A 22835-nucleotide genomic window follows, 5' to 3' on the forward strand; every position below is an offset into this window, starting at 1 on the left:
GAGGAAGAAAGAGGCTTTGCTTAAAATTGACTTTGTATCTTGGTTCCTGTATACACTCTGGGTACTTTTTTTTTTTTTTGAGATTTTATTTATTCATTTGACATAGAGAGTGAGAACAGGCACAAGCAGGAGCAGCAGCAGAGGGAGGAGAAGCAGGCTCCCTGCTGAGCAGGGAGCCCAACTCAGGGCTTGATTCCAAGACCCTGGGATCATGACCTGAGCTAAAGGCAGACGCCCAACCGATGGAGCCACCGGTGCCCCTCACTCTGCGCATGATTATGGGTGAGTCATGTAACCACTCTGATTCTTGATTTCCTCTGTAAAAAAAGTGACAATGAAAAGGATCTTACAAGGTTGATGGGTTAAATGAGGACCATGTAGATAAAAGTGCCTGTCCCATGGAAGGGACTCAGAAATGACAATTATCAGTATTGTCTCCGACTGCCAAGAACACACTGAAGGAAACAGGCATCCTCTGTTTATAAGGAGAGATAATTATAATAATAGCACCCAGTATTTAAGTAGCGTTTGACATATTACTATCAAAATAGCCTTTTTTTTTTTTGTAGGCACTATGAGTAGATCCACTTTATAGATCACGTAAGTCACTTTCCCAAAGTCACCAAGTCAGGAAGTGAAAAGACAAAACTTCAAATCCCTGCTTTTTTTTTTTTTACTAAAAGGTCAATGCCCCTGTCTCCGAGTGATTCAGCAAGAAACAAATGGGCTGGGGCGGGGGTGGGGGGTAGGGGGGCAGCATTTTGAAGGAGGCTCCATGAGCAAAGTAGGGTTAGCCCCTGAGCTGCTTTGGCAGCGGGTTTTATGAACTCACTGACAGAGAGCTATTTAAGATGCCTCCTTTTTCCATCCGCCACCTTGGGACTGCTTTTGTGCAACCCAGGGACAAGAAGACAGAGCTCAGCTCTCCCAGGCCATGTGGGCATTACGAGAAGAGAACAGAAATGTGGAATCCAAAAGTTGGCTCCAGCCTTCATTCTATTTTGCCAGGAAACTTGTGTTGTTTTCTCCTCTCGACGAGAGGTGTGGGTGATGTGCCAAAACTGGAACCAGTTCAATTGCAAACAAAAAGCCAGATTTCCAAGGGAGGTCACGATCCTTTCCCCTGGCCTGGCCCAGAGTTGGAATCGCCACTCCACACTGAAAATAACACGCTTGTGAAAACCAAGGACTCAGACATCTAAGTGCTTGGGTTTTTCTCCTGCTGTGTAAAACTTTGTATGTTGATTTTCCTTTCCTGCCTAAAATTGAGATTGTGGTGACTACACACCTTTTTTTTTTTTTTTTTTAAACCACCTGAGCTACCTGGGTACCGTCTGATATGCTTTTAACAAGGGAAGGAGGTTACGTAGAGAAAGCAAGTAGGAGAACGTTTGCCGCAGAGTATGTCGTCCATAAATTAGGAGCGCGTAATAATTCTAGATGTTTCTATACTATACCTCATGCAGCAGAGTTCAAAATACATGAGGCAAAACCCGATAGAAGCAAGAGAAGAGATATGCCTGCAACTATAAGCAGAGATTTCAAAACCCATTCTCAGTAATTAATAGAACAAGCAGAAGAAAGAAGAATGATAGAGGGGAGAATAGAGAATTTATGCCATTTTAACTGACCTTAGTGCCAACACCCACTCCCAAGCATGGCAGTGGCCTTGGAAGGAACAGCCCAGGTCCCCGGTGCAGGGAATCCAGGTCCAGACAAAGAATGGACTTTACTCGCAAAGATCATGGTTGTTTTGTCTCAGCCAGCCTTGAGGACGGGCCCCACAAACTGGCCTTTATCTAGCCTAACTTGGAGCTCATGGCAGCGCTGAGCCAATGGCCATGGGGTGAGTGAGGGGTGGGATTTGTTGCTCATGTTTAAGGTACATGTATCTGTCACTGCTGCTCACGGAGTCCAACAAGCCATCGACTAACCAAAAGCGTGGATGTCAGCTCACCAGAATTAGGAACGGTCAGAAAAGAAAGATGCTCTGGGGAATAAAGGCTCTGAAAAGTTCTGAAATTTTCCCGGGAACCTAAAGGTCATGCAGAAGCAGCCCAGGGCTGGGTGTGTGCTCAAGAAGCTTGGGAGGAGGCCCATTCACCTCTGACTGACCTTCAGGCTCCGGGCAAGCAGGAAACGAAGATGAAGGCTGGGTTGTAGGCTTGAGGTTCACGGGGCGTCCTCACGGGGTCTGTTCCAGTGCCCAGGGTGTTTGTCTACTTCCAGGCATTTGGGGCTTTGGAAGAACCACAAAACAAACTCAACAACGACAGTCAGCAGGAACAACACGACCTGGGGAGGACAGGGAGGCTCCTTGATGGAGCTGTCATCCTATAATATGTGAAATGGCTGCTTTTCACAAAAATTATGAGCCAGGCAAAGAAACAATCAAGGCTCATTCACAGGCAGCGAAAACAACAAAAAATGCTCTTCAAAAGGCAACACACTCTGTGGACTGAGGAGACAGAGACTTTACTTATTTTTTAAAGATTTACTTATTTATTTGAGAGATAAAGAGAGCGAGCAGGGTGTGGAGCACAGAGGGAGAGGGGGAGAGAGAATCCCAAGCAGACTCCAAGCTGAGCACGGAGCCCTGCATGGGGCTCGATCTCACGACCCTGAGATCGTGACTCGAGCCGAAACCGAGAGTCAGATGTTTAACTGACTGAGCCACCCAGATGCCCCAATAAAAACTTTAAGTCAACCGTCTTAAATATGCTTAAATATTTGTATATCACATGTCTGGTTAAGGGTCTAGTGTCCAGAATATATAAAGAACTCTTACAACTCAACAACAAAGACCACAAATAAAATGGCAAAGGACTTTATTTTGGTTTTGGCTTTGTTTTTTTTAGCAAAAACATTTTATTTTTTTTTTCCAGTGGAAAATCTTAATTCATTTTTTAAAATTTTTTAATTTTATGTTCAGTTAGCCAACATATAGTACATCACTAGTTTTTTATACAGTTTTGATACAGCTCAACAATTCATTAGTTGTGTATAATGCTCCGGGCTTATCACCACACATAGCCCCCCTTAGTACCCATAACCAGGTTACCTTACTCCCCCCAATTCCCTTCTGTAAACCTCACTTCGTTTCCCAGAGTCCAGAGTCTCTCATGATCTGTCTCCCTCTCTGATTTCTTTCCATTCCGTAGGCAAAGAACTTAAATAGGCATTTCTTCAAAGAAGATATATAAATGACCAGTAAGCACATGAGCAAATGCTTGACATCTTTAGTCATTAAGGAAATACAAATCAAACCACAGTAAAAGACCACTTTATACCCACAATAATGGCTATAATTTTTTAGAAATGAAAACACCTGATAATGGGAGGATGTGAAGAAATTGGAACACCCATGCATTTCTGGTGGGAATGAGAAATAATATTTTTGGAACACTATGGAGATTTCTCAATAGTTCAAGTGTTACGGTATGGCTCAGTAATCCCATTCCCGGTTATACCCAAGAGAAATGAGAAAATATGTCCCCATGAAAATATCTGCATGAATGTTTATAGCAGCATTATTCACAACAGCAGCCAAAAGGGTGAATTGGTGCAAGTGTCCACCAACTGGTAAGTGGATAAACAAAACGTAGTATATCCCATGCAATGAAATATTATTTGACAATAAAAAGAAACAGGTACTGATCCGTGCTACAACACAGATGAACCTTGGACATGTTATTTTACTTGAAAGAAGCCGGTTGAAAAAAGCTACACATTGTGTGGTCACACCCACATAGCCTGTGGCCACCACTTAAGATATGTTTATTTGATGTCCGGTGGTGACAACCACTCGTAACTCCCAGACTGGTTGGCATCAAGGAGATTTCCTCCTTCCACCTAAAGGTAGAAAGCTATCACAGAACACTTGTGGTTTTGTTTTATGAGTTGTTGTTTTTTTTTTTAAGATTTGTTTGAAAGAGAGAGAGACAGAGAGAGCAACAGAGAGCACGAGCAGGGAGGAGAGGGAGAAGCAGGCTCCCTGCTAAGCAGCAAGCCCGATGTGGGGCTCGATTCCAGGACCCTGGGATCATGACCTGAGCCGAAGCCAGACACTTAACCGACTGAGCCACCCAGGCACCCCAGAACCCTTGTGTTTTAACCATGTTCTCTTTGCATACAAGAACCACAGTGGCATCTCACCAGCCAATAAGAGACATTTAATGGAAAGTCATGAAATGCAAAGGCAGGAACGATAGCAGGCTTAACACCTGGAACCTGGTGCGTAGATCCCTCAGGATCCAAATCAGCTGACAGCTCTCTTCTCTCTCCTTCCCCTCACTCTCTTTCCAGGGAGGTGTGCGTCTCATCTCTCCTCACGGAACATCTGCTCATCCTTCCTTTGTTCTGTAGACCAGCTTCCATGCCTCTCCATCCACATGGCACAAGATGGTAGCCCAACATGGTCATCTCGACCCCCTTGTCTACATAGCGTAAATTCCTGAGTGAGGGTCTATGTATTCTTCTGTGAAAGTGATGTCCGACCCAGGTCCAGAAAGCTATAGCCACAATAAGGGGATCAAATAGTATAGCCTGACCTAGCCATGTACATGATGGTGGGGAAGGGGAGATCCTCAGAGAGGGGGGTTTCTATCTTGTAGGCTCTCCAATGGGTCCTCTTCCTTGTGAGGGTGTCTGTTTCCAATAGGTCAGGAGTACAAATGTACAAAGGATAGATCTTGGATTCTGTGTAGGTGTGTGTCCTTATGATGTTATCGTGATGTTCCCTCCTGCCATATTTTTCTCACGGTAAGTTGGCTCTAAAGCTAAAATTCATAAATGATTAATCATCATTGACACGATCATCATCATTACTCAGCATAACTGATGTACAATAAACTACAGGCATTTAAAGTATACAGTTTGATAAATTTCTCTCTCTATATATATATGAAACCAGCACTACAATCAAGATGGCGAACATAACCATCTTCCCTAGAAGTTTCCTTGAGCCCCCTGGAGACGCATCTTTGAGGCCCACTCCCTCCCTTAAACAACTACTGATCCACTTTCTGTCACAATGGATTCACTTGCATTTTCTGAAGTTTTGTGTAAATAGAACCACAGAGGACACACTCTTTTTGTCTGGCTTCCCCATTTATCACAATTGCTAGATTCGTCCTTGTTGTTGATGTACAAAGAGCCGCATTCCTCGTTGCTGGGTTCATTGTACCCCATGATGTTGAGGCTTTCTTCAACATTCTCTACACGGAGACTGTCAGGGTTCACAGGGATACAATAAAAGTTTACACCAATTACCGGCAAGGGTGGATCTGAGGATAGATCTGAGCCAAGTGTGGAATAAAGGCTTCACTCAAGTTGCTAAAAATCAGCAGAGTTGATTATGTTGTGTTTAAGTGAGTGATTAACGAAGACTGTGGATTGCAATAATTTCTAGGCTACTCAGCAGGAGGCTCTGAAAACCCGAGGGTGGGAGGGAATCATCGGGGAGGCGGGGGTGGAGGGGGCGGCACTGGTCTTAGTTTTTATCCAGCTGTGTGACCCAGGAGAAGTCACTTCCCATGCCTGAGCCTCAGTTTCCTTATTCACCAAATAGGGAAACTGGACAATGCTGTCTCAGCCTTAGCAGTTGTGGAATCTCCTTGGCTTGACAGTGTCAGCACGTGAGCTCCCTTCCCTGGGCTCTGCTGCATCCCAGGCAGATCAGCTCACTGCCAAGGTTGAGCCACTCTCGTCCATTTCACTGGGAACTCAACATGCCTGGTAGGGGGTGAGTTTTTTTCCACTTAGTATCCAATTACACCAGGCTTCTTCTTTCAAAAGCCCTGTGCTGTCAAATTCGGCTTCTGTAGCCAGCTGCAGCTCTGGGCTTGGCATTCGTCCTTGGCACGGAGCAAAGGAAGAGCCCTCTTCTGGAGCGTCTCAGATCCACATCGCTTCTGGCTGGCACAAACACGCCTGCCTGGGCTCCTTCTGCAAACTCGCTGCCTGGGGGCCAGCTTCCTCTGTCTCTGGGCACTCCGACGGCCCTCCCCTCCTGTATTCTCCCGAGACTTAGCAGGGAGGCAAGAACCAGGGATTGAAGAGGAGAGGATTCCCAGGAAAGGAGGTCAGCATGAGCCCTGCGGCAGGGCTGATGGAGGAAACGGCGAGGCAGAATCGCTGTGTGGAGATGGAGGGAGACAGGAGCCACGTCACCTCAGTACCTTCCTGACACGCCCAAGGTCCATGTCATCACACTCTGCACACAGAACATCCACTCCTCTCTCAGCATCCTACTGATCTGCTTCCTTAGGTCTCCCCAGCAGCCTGAGGACCACAGCAACCCCCAACCCCTACCCATTTCACAGAGAGGGAAACTGATGTCCCAAGGGAGTGGATGGTTTCCTCCAAAAATGGAAAATCAGGGAGCTCAGCCAGAGCCTGTTCGGGCTCCAAACACCAAAGCCTGCCCAGAGACACTGACTGAGCACTTTCCAAGGAGTCAAAGATCTGCAAGACGTGGCCTCTTCTTCAGGGACCTCTGTCCCGTAGCAAAGGTGGAGAGTGGAGTTTCCAAGAGAGGGGTCGAGGAAGGGCTGTAGGCATGAGAAGAGGAGCAAGGAGGCTCCCAGCTGCGGGGAGCGGGGAGAACCTCGCTTTTGCTCCATCCTGCCCTTCCTGCCACTGCACTGAGCAAGCCGCCCTTGAAAGCCGGGGAAGACAGACAACTTAAGTTTCCCTTCTTGTTTTGAGTCATGATCAGAAAGTACAGAAAAAGGAAATAAGCAAAAGATATTTAGAGGGAGGAAATGCCCTTGGGCTTTTGTCTAAAAATTTCTGTTCACACTAACTTTGCTTTTTTTTTTTTTTTTTTTTTAACTTCCAAAAACCATTTAATGCATCCTAGCTGAGAGACGGAGAGACTCTGAACGACTGGCTTTCTGGTCTGGTAGCCCAGGAAAGGGTTAACTCTGATGATCTCTGCAGTGGAGAAGAGCCTGTGTTGATTTTCTGACAAAAGAGAGGCCCATTTCTTCCTGTCCACCTTCACCTGCGCTTGTTTTGGAGTGAGCTTATTATATCCCGTCTGCAATCACAATGCTTTTCGAACCACTTGTAACAAATGTGCTACTACTCACGTGTTCCTGCTCTGTGGGAAGCAGAGTGCTAAATTCTCCAAACATCTTTTTTATGGCTCACAATTCTACCACCCTAGTTTTCCAGATGAGAAAACTGAGTCGTAGGTTAAGTAACTGGTTTATACTCACAGAGTTGCTAAGCCAGGGAGCCGGATGGAAGTCGAGCAGAACCTGGATTGGTCCCCTTGTTGGAACCAGGACCACCGCTCTCTGCTGCCAATTACCTTCTTCCACCGTTTCTAATCGCATCACTCCTTTGCCTAAAGTCTGTGGTGCTCTCCCCTCACCCTAAGGGACAGGCTTCCTGGAGAATACAAGCCGAGCTTCTCGGAATATCATTTCCCCTCGAGTTTTCTATTCATTCTTCTGTGGAGTCATTATAAATCAACAAATAAGAGCAAGCCCTGACATTGGCTTGGAAGCACTTTTACATACCATCTCCCAAAACCCCTGAGCAGCGGCAGGTGAGCAAACAGGGTTAAGCAGGGACCGAGGTTTGTCAAGAGGTTTGACATTCCTCCCTCGTTCTCGAGAGCTCCGTGCTTCCTTCCTCCTAGGGAGCTGCCAGGTTCCTTCATTCTTCTCCGCCTGGCCGTGCTGTTGCTCCTCCCAGGGACACCCCTCACCCTGCCTGGGGAACACATCCAAACCCTTCTGGGTTCCTTTCTTTCTTTTCTTTCCTTCCATCCTTCCTCCCTCCCTCCCTCCCTCCCTCTCTCTCTCTCTTTCTTTCTTTCTTTCTTTCTTTCTTTCAAGATTTTATTCCTTGGGAGGCCTGGGTGGCTCAGTGGGTTAAAGCCTCTGCCTGCAGCTTACGTCATGATCCCAGGGTCCTAGGATCGAGCCCCGCATTGGGCTCTCTGCTCGGCAGGGAGCCTGTTTCCCCCTCTCTCTCTGCCGGCCTCTCTGCCTACTTGTGATCTCTGTCTGTCAAATAAGTAAATAAAATCTTAAAACAAAAAAAGATTTTATTCCTTTATTTGAAAGAGAGAGAGAGCACGAGCAGGGGCAGAGGGAGAAGCAAACTCCCCACTGAGCAGGGAGCCCAATGGGACACTCGATCCTAGGACCCCGGGATCATGACCTGAGCCGAAGGCAGACACTTAACCAACTGAGCCACCCAGGCATCCAAACCCTTCATGGTTTCTGTTACTCAAATGACCCACCTTTCCTGGGCCTCTCTTAACGACCTGAAAATACCCACCACTGGAGAACTGACTACATTGTTAGATGGATTTGCTGGCCGGATGGTCTTTCTCGGTGGACTAGGACCTCCTCTAGAGCAGAGATTATGTGTTGTGAGCGTGACCTTAGTTAGGAAGCCAGGATGGACTAGTGATGGATGATGGGACCGCTGAAGAAAGATGGGATTCAGTGCAAAGCTGTGTTTCTGTGCTTCCAGAATTCATGCAACACTGAACCAGCCTTCACCAAGAAGGACTACAGTATGAGTAAAGGCAAAGAGAAATGGTGAGCAGGGCAGAAACGGTAGCGTGTGACGGAGTGGGGGGTGGGGGGACCTGGGTGGCTCAGTAGGTTCAGGCTCCGAGCGTGATCTCATGGGTCATGGGATGGAGCCCCGTGTCCAGCTCTGTACCAGGTGGGGAGTTTACTGGAAGGTTCTCTCCCTCTGCCCCTCATCCCACTCTCAAATAAATAAATATTTATTTATTCTCTCTCACGCTCTCACTCTCTCAAATAAATAAATAAATAAATCTTTTTCAAAAAGGAAATGGTAGTGTGTCTGTGTGTGTGCGTGCGTGTGTGTGTGTAGAGACAGAAGAGGAATAGATCTACTCTGTGTGTGTATATGTGTATATGTGTGTGTAATGTATATATATGTGTATGCATATGTGTCTTTGTGTGTATATATATAGTGTGTGTGTAAATGCACACCTGTGGACATATAATAATGTGCAGATTTGTGTGTGGCCACATAATATGTATTCACACGGCGTGTGTATTCACACGGCGTGTGTATGGACGTATACATCATGCCCTGCGTGTGTGCCAGAATTCCATGCAAGCAGCGATCTCAGGATTTGCTGCTACAAAGATCACTCCTCACACACAACATAGACACTTTGTAACAAGAGAAACACCCTGCAGCTGGGCTCCCTGCTGGGCAAAGTGGGGGTGGGGGACACCCTGGGAAAGAAGCTGGAGACTTAGGAAGGAAAGCAGTTTGGAGAAAACGCACTACGATTAAGCAAGAGTGAAGAGACTGGTTAGCAAAAACTATTATCCTTTAAAAAGAAAAAAAGCAGGGCGGATGGAAGTCACTGGAATTGATCATTGGGAGGAGAGCAGTGAACCAGGAGCGGATGCTTCAGGAAGAGGCAGGGGTAGGATGTCTCGGGGTGAGGAGCGAGAACCTGACAAACACAGACTTCTCTCTTTCCAACACCTTAGCCTTGAAAGGAGGACAAGGGAGCAGCGTTCCAGGTCAGGCAGGATCAAAAAATCAAAACCAGGGCTGTATTTGGTCCCTGGGAAGGTGGGAGAGCTCAAGAGTGTAGACAGGAGGCCCAGGTCCCCCGGGACATCCTGAAGCCCAAAGTACCCGCTGCAGCCATCTGTGGTCATGCAGACTCTCCCACAGGGACTCCGGGACCTGGGATCTGGGATGATCCACATTCACCGATGAGGACGCCAAGGCAGAGAGACTAAGTCACTTTTCCAGAGTCACTCAGCTAGGTAAGGCCCAGAGTCAAGCTTCCCCCAGGGCAGTCTGGCTGTATGTCCCCGCCAGTGTGCAGCGAGGGAGACGGAAAACAGAGATCTTGACCTGGGTCGTTTTTCTCGGGGCCTGCCTACGTACCCTGCCTTTGAATCCAGGGAAATTCACATCCAGGTAATGACAGGTGGGAGTTGGGGGTAGCCTCGGTGCCTGAGGGCAGCAGCAGTGGCCGGGGAGGAGGAGTGGACAGAAGTCATTGGCTGGTGGCTTGGGGGGTTTATATCTCTCCAGCAATTGTGGAGAGTTTCAAAAGCATTCGAAGACCTGAGTTCGAGAACTGGCTCCTCCGTCTAATATTCTAATAATGGAGAGCAAGTCACCTCACCTGTATGGGTACCAATTCTCCCTCTGTAACACAGGATGGTCATCGTAATGGTAATAATAGCAACCATCCGACCTCCCTTTGGAGCCTAAGGAGCAAGAGGAACAATGTGTAAAAGCATCAGCATGCATGCAAAAGTAAAGTATTTCACTCTCATTATTTCGAGCTCTTCTGAAAAACCTCTCATCCTCTCCACTCTCCTACCTCGGCTGCCAAGGTATTAAAAAGTAATAAAACGTCAACCGAGAGAAAGGGTTTCTGGGCCCAAATAATTTCCATGGGTACAATTGGCCCAAAATGCAAAATTCCCTTACACAGTGAGGCCACGGGAGACATTTTACAACATCTCTTGAGAGCAAGCTGTGACAAACGGTCATTGTCGCAGATCTGTCGGCAGCCCAGAGCTGCTGAAGACAAGTAACCCTTGCACCCCATACTTCACACCTGTCCATCCCAGCGCGTCACTTCTCCTGTCCTTCCTCTGCGCGGTATGTCACCCATCCTACCTGAGGCAGCAAGTTCCTCTTGCCTCTGATGGCCTATTTGCACATTCACAGGTCAGTATAATCCGTAAGACCCAGCGTGGAGCCTCTGCCCCCCCCCCCGGAAGCAGTAGCCTTTGTGAATAAACCCAAAGAGCATATGTATTGGGAGGGAACGTGAGACCATCAGCAGAGGAGCTGGGCATTGTGACTGCAACTTGCCAGAGTTTGGGAGAGCTGGACACCCTTCCTGGGAGTCTCACCAGGCAGGAACCCAGGTCCTTAGGCAAATGCTTCATCTTTAAACAGGATAGTTCAGTTCGCATGTAATGAGCCTAGAACTACATGCAAAGTTGCCCTTCTTCATACTTGTCTGCCTAAATTGTCTTGATGTTTTATTTTACCCTGTATAACTCTGTTCCAAAGATAAAGTGAAGACAAATAGGCAGCAGCCGCTTGGGATGGGGTACGTGACAGGTGACAGGTGTGTGGTCAGTCATAGGGACATTGAGGGCGGCAAGTAATCTGGGAGAACATCTGGAACACAGTCTCCTTTTACAAATGAGGAACCAGGGACCTGGGGCCAAATGTCACTTTTTCTCCATTTAACAAAGGGGTAATGCAATTTGCATGTATGTCTTTGCTTAAGAAAAGTGAAAACCCCAAAATCCCCAATTGCAGAGCTGTGTGCATGATGGTCACTTATGCTAGCTAGATGGATACATAAGAAACGAGGGCTGACTCAGAATCTCTTTCTGTATCTATCAACCCTTCTCATACACACCCTTGACTCGCTGGTTTTGCAAAGCAATGCACTCCACCAATTCTAGTCCTCCCCCAACACCACTGCCCTCCAATTAATCAAATGGTGGAGCAGGGTTAATCTCCCTAAAACTTTAGAGGGTAATTCTCGGAGTTGCTTGTTATGCAGAAATCAGCTGAAAACCATTCAGAACAACAGAGATTCTCCCTCTGTGCAATTGCTAGACCCAAACAGACAGACTAACTGACCCCTTCTGCCGCCTCTGCCTTGTCTCTCCTACAAATGCCCCACAAAACACCCCACCACCAGACTCCTCTCCTTCTGTGGCTGATGGAGGTCACCTGCCGCCCCAGCTCCCTCTTCCCGTTTTAGTACTGATCAGTCTAAACGCCCAGGAAACAACAGGCAAAACTTGTTCTGTTCTTTTTCTTTCTTTTTTAAGTACAAATAACATTTCTTTCAATATAAATATACTGTTACATGAAAAAATAGAAAAAAGCACAACAATTGTGATCACTGTCCAGCAGGAACATGTTTGTTGCTAATATAGTCAGAGATCCTATGCTCCGTAAGAAGACGTTATTTTAGCCCATTTCTATGACACTTTGAAACACAGGACCTTCCTTGTCCTACAATCAAATCCTTTTTGAGATGATTTAAATATGCCAGTGATGAGCGTCTAACATATCCGGGAACCAAGGCTATTGAAGTGAGCTAGAATGTGACTCCAAGACTCCAAGAATACAATTGCCAATATACAGAAACCATATAAATTACTTAGACTAAAAATACATCAGATTTTAAATCTCCAGCAGGTAATAAATTACTTACAAAACCAAAACAAGACACAACAGCTCAGGTGTGTTTCTCCTGATTCAAGTGTGAAGCGCCCTGCGGCAGTCCTGGGTCGGAGTGGGGGTAGGCACCCCCTGTGCCACCCCACCGCAGCCTGGGAGGGAGGCTGTGAGTCACTTGGCATGAGCTGAGCGCAGAGTCCCCAGGATTTTGTCCCAGTGCGTGAAGTAAGGGGCAAAGTTGCAGTTGAACTGCGAGTGGTGCAGGTCGTGGTGCGCCACGCCGCCATACCATCCGAAAGGCACGAGTCTGTGCGTGGACCAGGGGAAGTCGTAGCCGGAGTGGTCCTCCACCGACAGCCAGATGTTGAGCACGTGGAACACCAGGACGGTGAGCGGGTGGCACTGGAGCAGCGTGACATTCACCATGTCGAAAAAGCCCAAGGAGAAGAGCTCCCAGGTGCTCATGTACTGCGTGGCCAGCGCGAACGAGGCTGCGTTCTGGTGGTGCATCTTGTGGAAGGTGCGGTAGAGCCATGGCACCTTGTGGTGCAGCACGTGCCACGCGAAGAACTCGGCATCGAAGAGCAGCAGGCATCCCACGACGTGGCGCGCCAGCTGCAGCAGCTCAGGGGCTTCGCGGGGCCAGGGCGCTGGGCCACGGGCCCAGTGCAGCAGCGTCAAGGGGAGCACAAACACCACGTGCTGGTAGAGGGTCTGCCCCAGGCAGGGCAGCAGCTGCCGCACCGTCGGCGAGAAGTCCGGGTGGATCTTGTAGCGCCGCAGCGCGGGCACCCAGGGGCACAGGACGTCCAGCACCACGAAGGGCAGGCAGAAGCCCACGTACGTGGTGATGGAAAAGAGGACCGCGAACAAGGGCGACTGCGTGAGCGCCTCCCGGGCCCGCAGTCGGTCCCAGAGCGGCTGTAGGAGCAGCTGGCCGGAGCTGCAGAGGATGGGGAGCTCGGACGCGTTGTGGCTGCTCATGCTGAGGCTGTGCCGGGGCGGCTCGGGTCCCTCCGACTTTTCTCCGCGCTGCGGCCCCGCCCCGAGTGATGTCAGCAGCCCTCTCGCTCCCCTTTCCCGGCCGGGCCCATCTTGCAAAAATAAACAACCCCACGGAGTCGCGCTCAGTTGCCAAAATGCGTATCTACAGCTGTGCTGTAGCGGCTTTTTCTGGGCGCAACAGGTTGCTTATTAGCTTTTTCTATGCGAGATGTATGTGCGATTTTTTTTTCAGCTGACGTGCCGGATACACTCGATACAATACGCAGATCTTCAGTGTAGTTTCTACCAATTTTGACAACTTAGTTCCTCTGTCATCATCACCCCCAGACAAGGCAGAGAATATTCCCGCCACCGCGCTGAAGAGCTCCTTGGCAATCAGGGCGCAGTCGCTTGTATTTTTAAGTGCGTACGGAGAATTGCGTCCATGTGCTTTCCTAAAGAAGCAACCACCACTGCATTTTTAAAAACTTTTTAAAGCGACGTACCTTCCTGTATTTCGGATCCTTTCTGTCGGCACACCTCCTCTCGATCTAATGTGCTGCGGGCTGCACACGGACCCTCCCGCAGGGGGAACCTCCGGGCGCCCGGGCGCGCGCGGCGGCGACCGGCGGATCCACCCGCACGGTTCCAGCGTCTCCGCGCGCAGCTCTCCCCGCCCGCTCGCCGCCAGCTCCGGATCCCACCGAGCGCGGACTCCCCCCGGGGGCGGCCGCTCGCTTCTTTGTCCGCTGCGCCTTCGGGGCCCAGAGCAGCGACCCCGACGAGGAGGCACGGCGACAGAGCTGGGACCGCGGCTGGGAGGCTTCAATTAAAAAAAAAAAAAAAAAGTTCTGGGTTTTACCATCTAGAGCTTGCCCAGATCTGGCTACAAAGCCGCGGCGTCCTCATTTGGAATGGAGGCGATGAAAGCAGTAAACCATCCGCTTTGTTCTTCGGCGGCGCCCCAGTGCGCGCCTGCAGCGTGGCGGGACGCTGGGCCAAGAGCGGAGGAGGGCGCGCCTGCGCTGCGCTGCGCTCCTCTCCGCCGGCTTCGCTGGGCCTGGCTGCAGCTGGTCTCAACCTGCAAACCCCCGACAGCCCCTGGCGCCCGGAGTGGCACTGCGCGGCCGGCCCCACCTCGGCGGCTCTCCGGGGGCACCGGGCCGGATAAGGTCGGTACTGCGCGAGCTCTGGGGCCACCCGGGACCGCGTAGAAAACCACCTCCGCCTTTGATCCGGGTGGCTGATACACAACGCAAGAGTCCCCTAGAAGATAAAAGTTGGGGACTAGCACTTGGAAGGCGGGACCACGCAGAACTAATTCTAGCTTTGCGTCGTGTGTCCGTGAGGTTGGGGTTCACTCACTCCCCGAGCCTTTGCATGTTTTCGCCCAACTGCCACCCCTCCCCACCCCTTACCCCGCCAAAGGAAAAGAAGAGTAGCCACCGCGGGAGGTTATTTCAAGCATTAAAATGGGAACATAACAACAAAGTCTGCCAGGCATGAGCTAAGCGTTTCACTTGAGGTGATTTCCTCCAGGGTTGGGAACCCCAAGCTGTTAGCCCTGTGGCCTCACAGAAACAGAAGCCCGGTGCTCCGCACACCACCAACTTGCAAAGGAAGACGCATATTATTTTAACTTTGTGCTCCACATTTTACCTAAAGAACCGAGGAAGTTTACAATTAAAATCCAGTGAAATCGTGTAAAGAGAAATAAAAGATGGAACACCACATACTAGGAGGAAAGAAGAAATATGACAGAAATAGAGACCAGCATATGGACCTAGAAATATAACAATATATAGGATATGCACATATATGCATGTATATCAGAAGCCAGTTCATAACACGTAATGATACAGTAATATCTAATAACGAATGGGATGTTATACCCACGCCCTATAACAAGGCAGTTCATAATTCAGAACCCCCAGGGGGCCGTTTGTCCCTGACCCACCGCTGATAGGATACACATGCTCCCTACATGATACACATGCTCCCTACATGCCCATCCTCTGGGGCCTCCAGCTTCTAGCTCTCCTGGAGTTTTTCTTTAACCCATCAGTGTGCTAAGGATATTATGATATTCTGCTTGTGTACTGATGAGACAGAGGTGCAGAAACAGCTGAATTTCTTGACAGGCAATGAGGACAGGGAAAGAGTGGATTTTCTAGTTGCTTGGACATCTAGATGGTAATGGACCTGGGTACGATGCAGGCCCCTAGCCTCCCTTGCGGTGAGTTTCTAGCACACAGACACCCTGTGGGTTCTAGGCTCTTCTTCAGCCTTGCCCTCCCCCAAGACTCTTCCCAATTCATCTTTAGGTCAACCCAGGAACTGCCTCCTTTCCCATTCCTTGTACACAAGGCTTGCCCTTGAACTTTGCCTGGCTTGGAGAGAAGAGGAGGGGCTTGGTCTCCTTTGCTCTTGGACTCCTCAGTGCTCCAAAGGGACCATCAGAGCTCACGTTCTCAGACTTAAAAATGAACTCTGCTCAGAGGTAAAGTTATCACTCAGATTTGCCCTCAAAAGAAATGAAGTCAACCTTCAAATTTCCATTCAGCACACGCTGTCCTCTCCTTGTGGTCTCGGCTACATGCTTGGGTGCTTGGGATGCTCGTGTGGATTTCTGAAGTGGGTGGCACGGGCAGACTTGCTGCACTTGGACTTGGCTCTGAGGTTGCTGTCAGGACCGCCCCCTTCAAGCCCCCAGCCCCAACCAACCCATTCTTTGCCTTCTTTAGTTCTTGCATCCTCAATCACGAAGCCTGTTAAAGTCCTCTCCGTGGGCCGGTGGCACAAAGCCCAGTGCAGCCAGATCCAGAAGCCTCTGCTGTCCCCTGCTCGGCCCAGGCTCTCTCCTCCTGCTCACAGCACTCTGCAGAACAGCTACTGGCTTCCCTGCCTTGCCCGACCATCAGCTGCCCCGGGGGACAGAAGTCTGTATCCCATATATGAATGCAACCATCTCGGGGAAATTAGTTAAAATCTTGTCTGCTCCATGTCACAGGGAAGAAGCCGAAAAAGGAAGCACAATGTCATGTGGAACAAAGACAGCATCACTTGGTGGACCTGAATGAGACTGAACCCTGTTTAGTCTTGAGTAAAGTGGTATCATTTCCTGAACTGGCAAAGGTGCACCTTTAAGCACTTCACGTGCACAACATACGTTTAACAGCTTGCAAGACGAAGAGTTCTTTTTAGGGCACAGGTACTATCTTTTAGGACTTTTTCCCCACAGTGCCAACCATCATACCTTGCATGTAGTGAGTGTTCAAAAGACATCTGTGGCGGCGCCTGGGTGGCGCAGTGTGTTAAGCGTCTGCCTTTGGCTCAGATCATGATCCCAGGGGTCCTGGGATGGAGCCCCGCATAGGACTCCCTGCTCGATGGGAAGCCAACTTCTCCCTCTCCCACTCTCCCTGCTTGTGCTCCCTCTCTGTGTGTCCCACTGTCAAATAAGTAAATAAAATCTAAAAAAAAAAAAAAGGGGGGGGGCGTCTAAGGTATCTGTGGACACGATGCTTGTTTCTGAAGATACCAGCTCTAAACCGAAGCTAACAAAGTAGAATCCCCACCCCCCCAGAGCCCTGGCTGGTTTAGCTACTTACCCACGGGGATGGTTTTCCACAGACGGGGGTATTTCCTGAGCTCTGGTGGTGCTAGGACTATTTCTTGTGCTTCTCCAGTTGACTTTGACTTCCTCTGTATCCTTTTTACCTTGCATGCTTCCTGACAGGGCTGGAGGACAGGATTCTTGTCTTCTCCAGCTACCCCAGACCGTTTTCATGAGCGTAGCCATCGAGTCCGCATTTTTAACACCATCTTGCAGTGACTCGGGACTCCGCACCGAGGACTCTGGATACTACCCCCGCACCCAACAACTGAGCATGTACTTGCATTACCAGGGACTCCTCTCTTTCCCGATGTGAACTTGATGGTTTTTTTCTTTCCCAAATTAGGCAAAATGTTCTTGGATCTATCTAACCGAAACAGATACTGCCAGATATCAGACATGAGAAGTGTTATGATGCCTTGGCTGGTAACACGTAAGACTGGTAGAGGATAGAGTAATTCCAAAGATTAAAACGTAATCCCTTGAGGGCGCCTGGGTGGCTCAGTGGGTTGGGCCGCTGCCTTCGGCTCAGGTCATGATCTCAGGGTCCTGGGATCGAGCCCCGCATTGGGCTCTCTCCTCAGCGGGGAGCCTGCTTCCTCCTCTCTCTCTGCCTGCCTCTCTGCCTACTTGTGATCTCTGTCAAATAAATAAAATCTTAAAAAAAAAAAAAAAACATAATCCCTTGAGCGCCTGGGTGGTTCAGTAGGTTGGGCGTCTGCCTTCTGCTCAGGTCATGACCCCAGGGTCCTGGGATCGGCTTCCTGCTCAGTGGGGAGTCTGCTCCTCTCTCTCTCTCTGCCTGCTGCTCCCCCTGCTTGTACTCTCTCTCTCTGTCAGATAAATAAATAAAATGTCTAAAAATATTTAACCTCTTTTTGTAAAAATGAAGGCTTCTTGTCAGAAAAGTCAGGACTAACTGGGTTGAATAGAAAGTTACAGCCAAGGTGAAAGCAGAAGCTTTTGTCAGTTTCAAGGTAGACACCTGTAGAGGACTTTGGTGCTGGCGTGAGGGACTGAAGTTTCACTTAGAGGGAAGTTTCCAAAAAAGTCAGAAGACACGACTTATCCACACCAAAACAGAAGATGCTGATGAAGAACGTGGGAGATGTTAGCTCCCCCAGGAGACTCCTCGACGCTCTCTTTCATTAAAGCAGGTAAAAATCATCTCCACTAAAAGGCACCCAAGTGCCTGTAAAGAGAAAATACTGCACCTCACTGAAGGAGTTGCTGCAAAACGCAGGCCTTGTAAGAAGGTTTTAAAAGTCGGAAGGCACAGTATATTTTAGGCACAGTATACAGTGCAAAATGCACAGTATATTTTAGTACCACTAAAACAAGTGGGCAGAAAGTTTTACTTGCTTAGTTTAGAATTGAACTTAAAATCTGCACCTAGCACTATGTGATATCATAAATACTCTTGAATGAATTACTGACAAGCTGTTTAAAAATCAGAGGGGCACCTGGGTGGCTAAGTCGTTAAGTGTCTGCCTTCGGCTCTCTTTGGCCCTCTTCGTGATCCCAGGATTGAGCCCCGCATTGGGGGTGAAGGTCCCTGCTCAGCGGGAAGCCCGCTTCTCCCTCCCCCACTCCCCCTGCTTCTACTCCCTCTCTCCCTGTCTCTCTGTCAAATGGATAATTAAAATCTGGAAAAAGATACAAAAGCCCTGTGTTGGGCTTCCTGATCAGTGGGGAGGTCTGTATCTCCCTTTCCTTCTGTCCCGTCCCCAGCTGTGCTTGCCCTTGTTCTCTCTCAAATAAACAAATAAAATCTTTAAAAAATAAGTTAATAAAAATAAGTAAAAATCAGAATTATTGTCATCTAATGCTGCCTTTCAGGGGGGCACATTTTGAAAATATCTTCCTATATTAAAAACTAAATGACAAAAGTTAAAACTACAGTATTTCGGGGCGCCTGAGTGGCTCAGTGGGTTAAGCCATTGCCTTCGGCTCGGGTCATGGTCTCAGGGTCCTGGGATCGATCGAGCACCAGATCAGGCCTCTACTCAGCAGGGAGCCGGCTTTCCCCCATCTCTTTCTGCCTGCCTCTCTGCCTACTTGTGATTTCTCTGTCAAATAAATAAATAAAATGTTAAAAAAAAAAACAACTACAGTATATTTTGAAAGTTTACATTTAATAACACAGCAACAACTTTAACACAAACATAAAATAATTTTCATCATTTGGAGATCGTATCACTAGTCTCAGTTTTGGTCCTTCATAAGCCTGAGGCCTCAGTTAAAGCCTCCTCTGCAGCCCCTTCCATGCTGAGGTTCCGACCACCCTTTTACCCATTAGGCAAATTTTTATCTTCACGTCACAGCTGGGATACAGCTATTCTTTGAGGACATTCTTTAGATATTATGAATTAGGCCAAAATTGGTCATAATCCTGGATAGAAATGACCAGAAACGTGGTTGTTCTCACCGGTCCTCAAATTACCATCCAGCACTCCAGAATCAACAAAATTTCTCTCTTTCCCAGAAGAGACCAGAGAAAGCCTCCTTAGAGAAAGAAAAGCTTTGGAGGCAAAGCCAAGCGTGCCCTCTGGTGGCAAATGGGAGAAATGACTTTGTTCTCAACTAACCTCACTTGGAAGCTTTGTGCCCCGCCCCCCAACCCAGGGACTGCGAGGTCTTAGAGCGCCAAGTTGGCAGTGTATTAATTAGTCTTCTTGTCCTAGGGATCTGTGGACATCTTCGTGGGATGCTCAAAGGAATATATATCAAACCAAGCTGAAGAATCAGAAGTCCTACCAACTCGCAACCCGACTTCTAATGAAAGGCACAAGCTCCTTAAGGCAAAGACAAAACAAGATTGTTTTGTTAAACAATAAAACAGAGGTGCCTGGGTGGCTCAGTGGGTTAAGCATCTGCCTCCGGCTCGGGTCATGATACTGGGGTCCTGGGATAGAGCCCTGCATTGGGCTCCCCGCTCAGCGGGAGTCGGCTTGCTCTCCCCCTCTGCCCTTCCTCCTACCCCGGCTCGTGTTCTCTCTCGCACGCGTGCTCTTTCTAATAAATAAAATCTTTAAAAAAACAATGAAATACAACAATGATGAAACATTAACACAGCCTAGGTTTACAAGGATTTAAAGGACCTACGCTGCAATCTCAGGAACAAGAGGCCACCAACAAAGGCAAATGTGCAAGGGAACAGGACTGTACCAGGAAGAGTTACATAACATCTTCATCTCTAGACTGGCCTCACACTGAAGAAAACTCCCCAGAGAAAAGTCCAGAAAGGAGGGAAGAGAGACACATGCCAGTAAGAGGTGGACTCTGTAGAATGGACCCCCTCCCCCTGCTCATCCGTGTCACCTTGTGTGTGAAAGATTGACTGACTCATTCTCAGGGGAGTCTGGGGGTGCTGCTGTGGCATCAGCCCAAGCTAGAGATAGCAGGTCACTTACAGCACTGAAGGCATTCTTGGTGGGGCTGCTCTCTCCCCTAGTTCCAGAAGACACCTACTCACTGTCCCTTTCTGTCCTCCCCTACCCAAGAATCTTGTACCTGGTTGGCCAACCCAGTGTGCTTTGGTCAAAGAAGAAAGGCGGCTTCAGGGTACAGTGGGGGGACCTAAAGCCCGTGAGGAGGGTGGCAACCTCCCGGCATGGATACCCATCCTTTGCGTCCAGCACACTCAGACCCTTGTCTGAGGGAGCCGTGAGAAAAGAGACTCCGCTTCAGTCCTTGGGCCCTCCCAGATGTTCCGTGTGCATCTCACTGCATTCGGCTAAGTGGGAAGGTCTCTCACTGTTCACACAGCTTGTGGGTCCGCATGTATTGACTGACTCACTACATTCCAGGCTTTGTGTTCAATTTGGGGCATACAGAAAGGAGGAAGGTGTATCTTCTACCCTCAAGCTCAGAGAGTAGTGGGAGAGATCTCATTGGACACGCCCCACTGCCCACCAGATCTATGCTTTGGGGACCCTATGGCATAAATGACTTGTCTCTGCCTTCTTCAAAGAGGGAGTTAGAGGGATAGTCCCTGAATCCATGGTCCCACCTGCAGATGGGTCAGTCTCTGCTTTCTTTCCACGCAGCATCACGAGCTCCAAGGACCAGTGTTTCCAACTGATCCCCCAAACCCTTTAGTTTGCGACCTCTCTCTCCTCACTATGGGAGGGGATCAAAGGGTCACGGGCAATAAAGGAGAACACAACATACACATGGTCCTTCAGGTTTAGGAGGCTACTGCATTTTATTGAAAAGTTATTCAAATAAGACTTTTTAAATGTTACAAAGTAGTATCACACTGTCTGCATACATTAGCCAGTCCCAAGTATCATTTATTACTGCAGCTAAAAGAGCTCTGTCAGAAACACATCAATTGTCATTCTGTCCATCCGTCAGCACTGCAAAGAAATCGTGCATCAAGAAAAGCAGGTTCATGAATAAGGGTTTCCTGAACTCGGACGCGAATCAACAGTATTGAAAATATGGACACGTACAAAACCAAAAAACGGAAAGAATCCCTGAGCATTCGTCTGAAAACATTCACGCTCACATTTCTTCCATGTGAAAATGGTTAGGACACTCCTCCCAGACTGTCCCTGGGCTTCTGCTTCCCCGACAGGAGCACCGAGCTAAGGCAGCAGTGAGCTACAGCAGCTAAGAGAATGCACTGATTTTGCAGAAAAGAGGGGTACCGTCTCCCCACATGACTTGTGTTCTCACCCACATGGACTGACAGCCCACCACCCAATTACAAGTTCATGAATATAGATGGTTGTCTGCATCGGTCTTTGAGCTATTTAAAATATGGGGTTTGGGGTTTTTCTAAATGAATGTCATTTATTTTCTGAAGATTCCAGCAAATTTTTTGGCTTTGTCTGAACAATTTAAACACTTGCTAAATAATGACTTATCATGGTTAGGTTTCATAAAATTCATTCTAGAATCTTTCCAACTGGCCCAGCTGGGGTGTCACAGGGTTAGACTCCGTGCCTAGCGCATGAAAGCATGAGAACTTGTTACTTAGCTCCCTAGTGACCACAAGGCCAGTGGACTGCAGAGCCCTTTAAGGCAAAGAGGTAAAAACTGAGTGCGCGGGGAGCTTTTTCAAATCAGTGTCAGGTCATTTACCAATGGACCACAGAGCCTGGAAACTCCGACACCTGCCCGGCACGGCCTGTGTGATGGTAAGAAGGCAATGTTGTGCATGTTAAATTCTAAGGATGCCCAGAATGGTTAGGACCTTTTACAAGTCAGTGGTATTTTTAAACAGCCTTCAAGAGGCTGCCCTCAATGAGGCCATGATTAAACCAAAAATGTGCATTTCTAATCCTGGATGCACTTGAAAAACGTCAATCATAGTTTGATCAGAGACAAAAATGCGAACAGCCTGGGAAAGACAGACAGCCCTTTCAGAGAAGGGAAGCGCGCACACTGTAATGCATGGTCCCCTCCCGTGGCCTCTCACGGGTATTTCCTTATCAGATCCACTATGTCATTATAGAGCCGCCAAGGGGCATCCAAGCCCCAGATAAAGTCCAGGTGCTCCCATTCCGGGATGAACTTGTTGTATACCAAGTTGGTGATCTGCAACAGTAAGACGCTGATGTCCTTGACGTCCGCCAGTGAGTCCTGGCCCCCGCTCCAGACGGCCGTGGGCACCGGCATGTCCTTCACGCTGTAAGGCGGGGGATAAGTCTGTAATAAAACCAAAAGACGGCTTCATTCGTGTTTTGATTTACAGAAACACAGCCAAATAATCCCTCGTTAGATACTGATTCCTAAATGTGACAGTGGAAGACCCAAGTTTAGAAAACTGTTCTCAGTTTACTTTTCAAGTTACCGTTAACCAGAACCGAAACAGTAAGAATGACAATAAGCATTGCATCTGTCACATGGGTGTCACGAGATGAAACAAAAGTAGGGGGAGAGTGCTTCACACTTGAGAGCACCCAGCACTCAGAATATGGTCCATTTCTTTGTACGTGGAAGGCAAAGCTGAAGGTGATGGAGTCTGGCCCAGGCCCCCCAGCTGCTGGAGAGCAGACCGAGGCTAGTCTGACTCAGGTCTGTGTTC

General features: G+C 48.5%; 2 protein-coding genes across 3 annotated transcripts in view; both read right to left on the reverse strand.

The window, feature by feature from the left end:
* Positions 1-12138: 12138 nt before the first annotated feature.
* On the reverse strand, positions 12139-13405 carry CH25H (cholesterol 25-hydroxylase). Its single transcript, XM_032883059.1, has one exon. It carries the CDS (start codon positions 13180-13182, stop codon positions 12370-12372), a length of 813 nt encoding a protein of 270 aa, XP_032738950.1. The 5' UTR covers positions 13183-13405; the 3' UTR covers positions 12139-12369.
* Positions 13406-22162: 8757 nt separating this feature from the next.
* LIPA (lipase A, lysosomal acid type) overlaps positions 22163-22835 on the reverse strand; it is a 36424-nt gene continuing 35751 nt past the window's right edge. For both annotated transcript variants that reach the window (XM_032883061.1, XM_032883060.1), the window contains exon 10: positions 22163-22456. In XM_032883061.1, the coding sequence (XP_032738952.1) occupies positions 22223-22456 (234 nt within the window). In that variant the 3' untranslated portion in view covers positions 22163-22222. The remainder of the gene's footprint in view (positions 22457-22835) is intronic.

The sequence above is a fragment of the Lontra canadensis genome, unplaced genomic scaffold (genome assembly GCF_010015895.1).
Source record: "Lontra canadensis isolate GAN:19392208 unplaced genomic scaffold, GSC_riverotter_1.0 scaffold85, whole genome shotgun sequence".
NCBI lineage: Eukaryota > Metazoa > Chordata > Mammalia > Carnivora > Mustelidae > Lontra > Lontra canadensis.

What these genes read in the sequence shown, in the direction of transcription:
- CH25H (XM_032883059.1), bottom strand. Translation starts at nt 13,182, where the DNA reads ATGAGCAGCCACAACGCGTCCGAGCTCCCCATCCTCTGCAGCTCCGGC.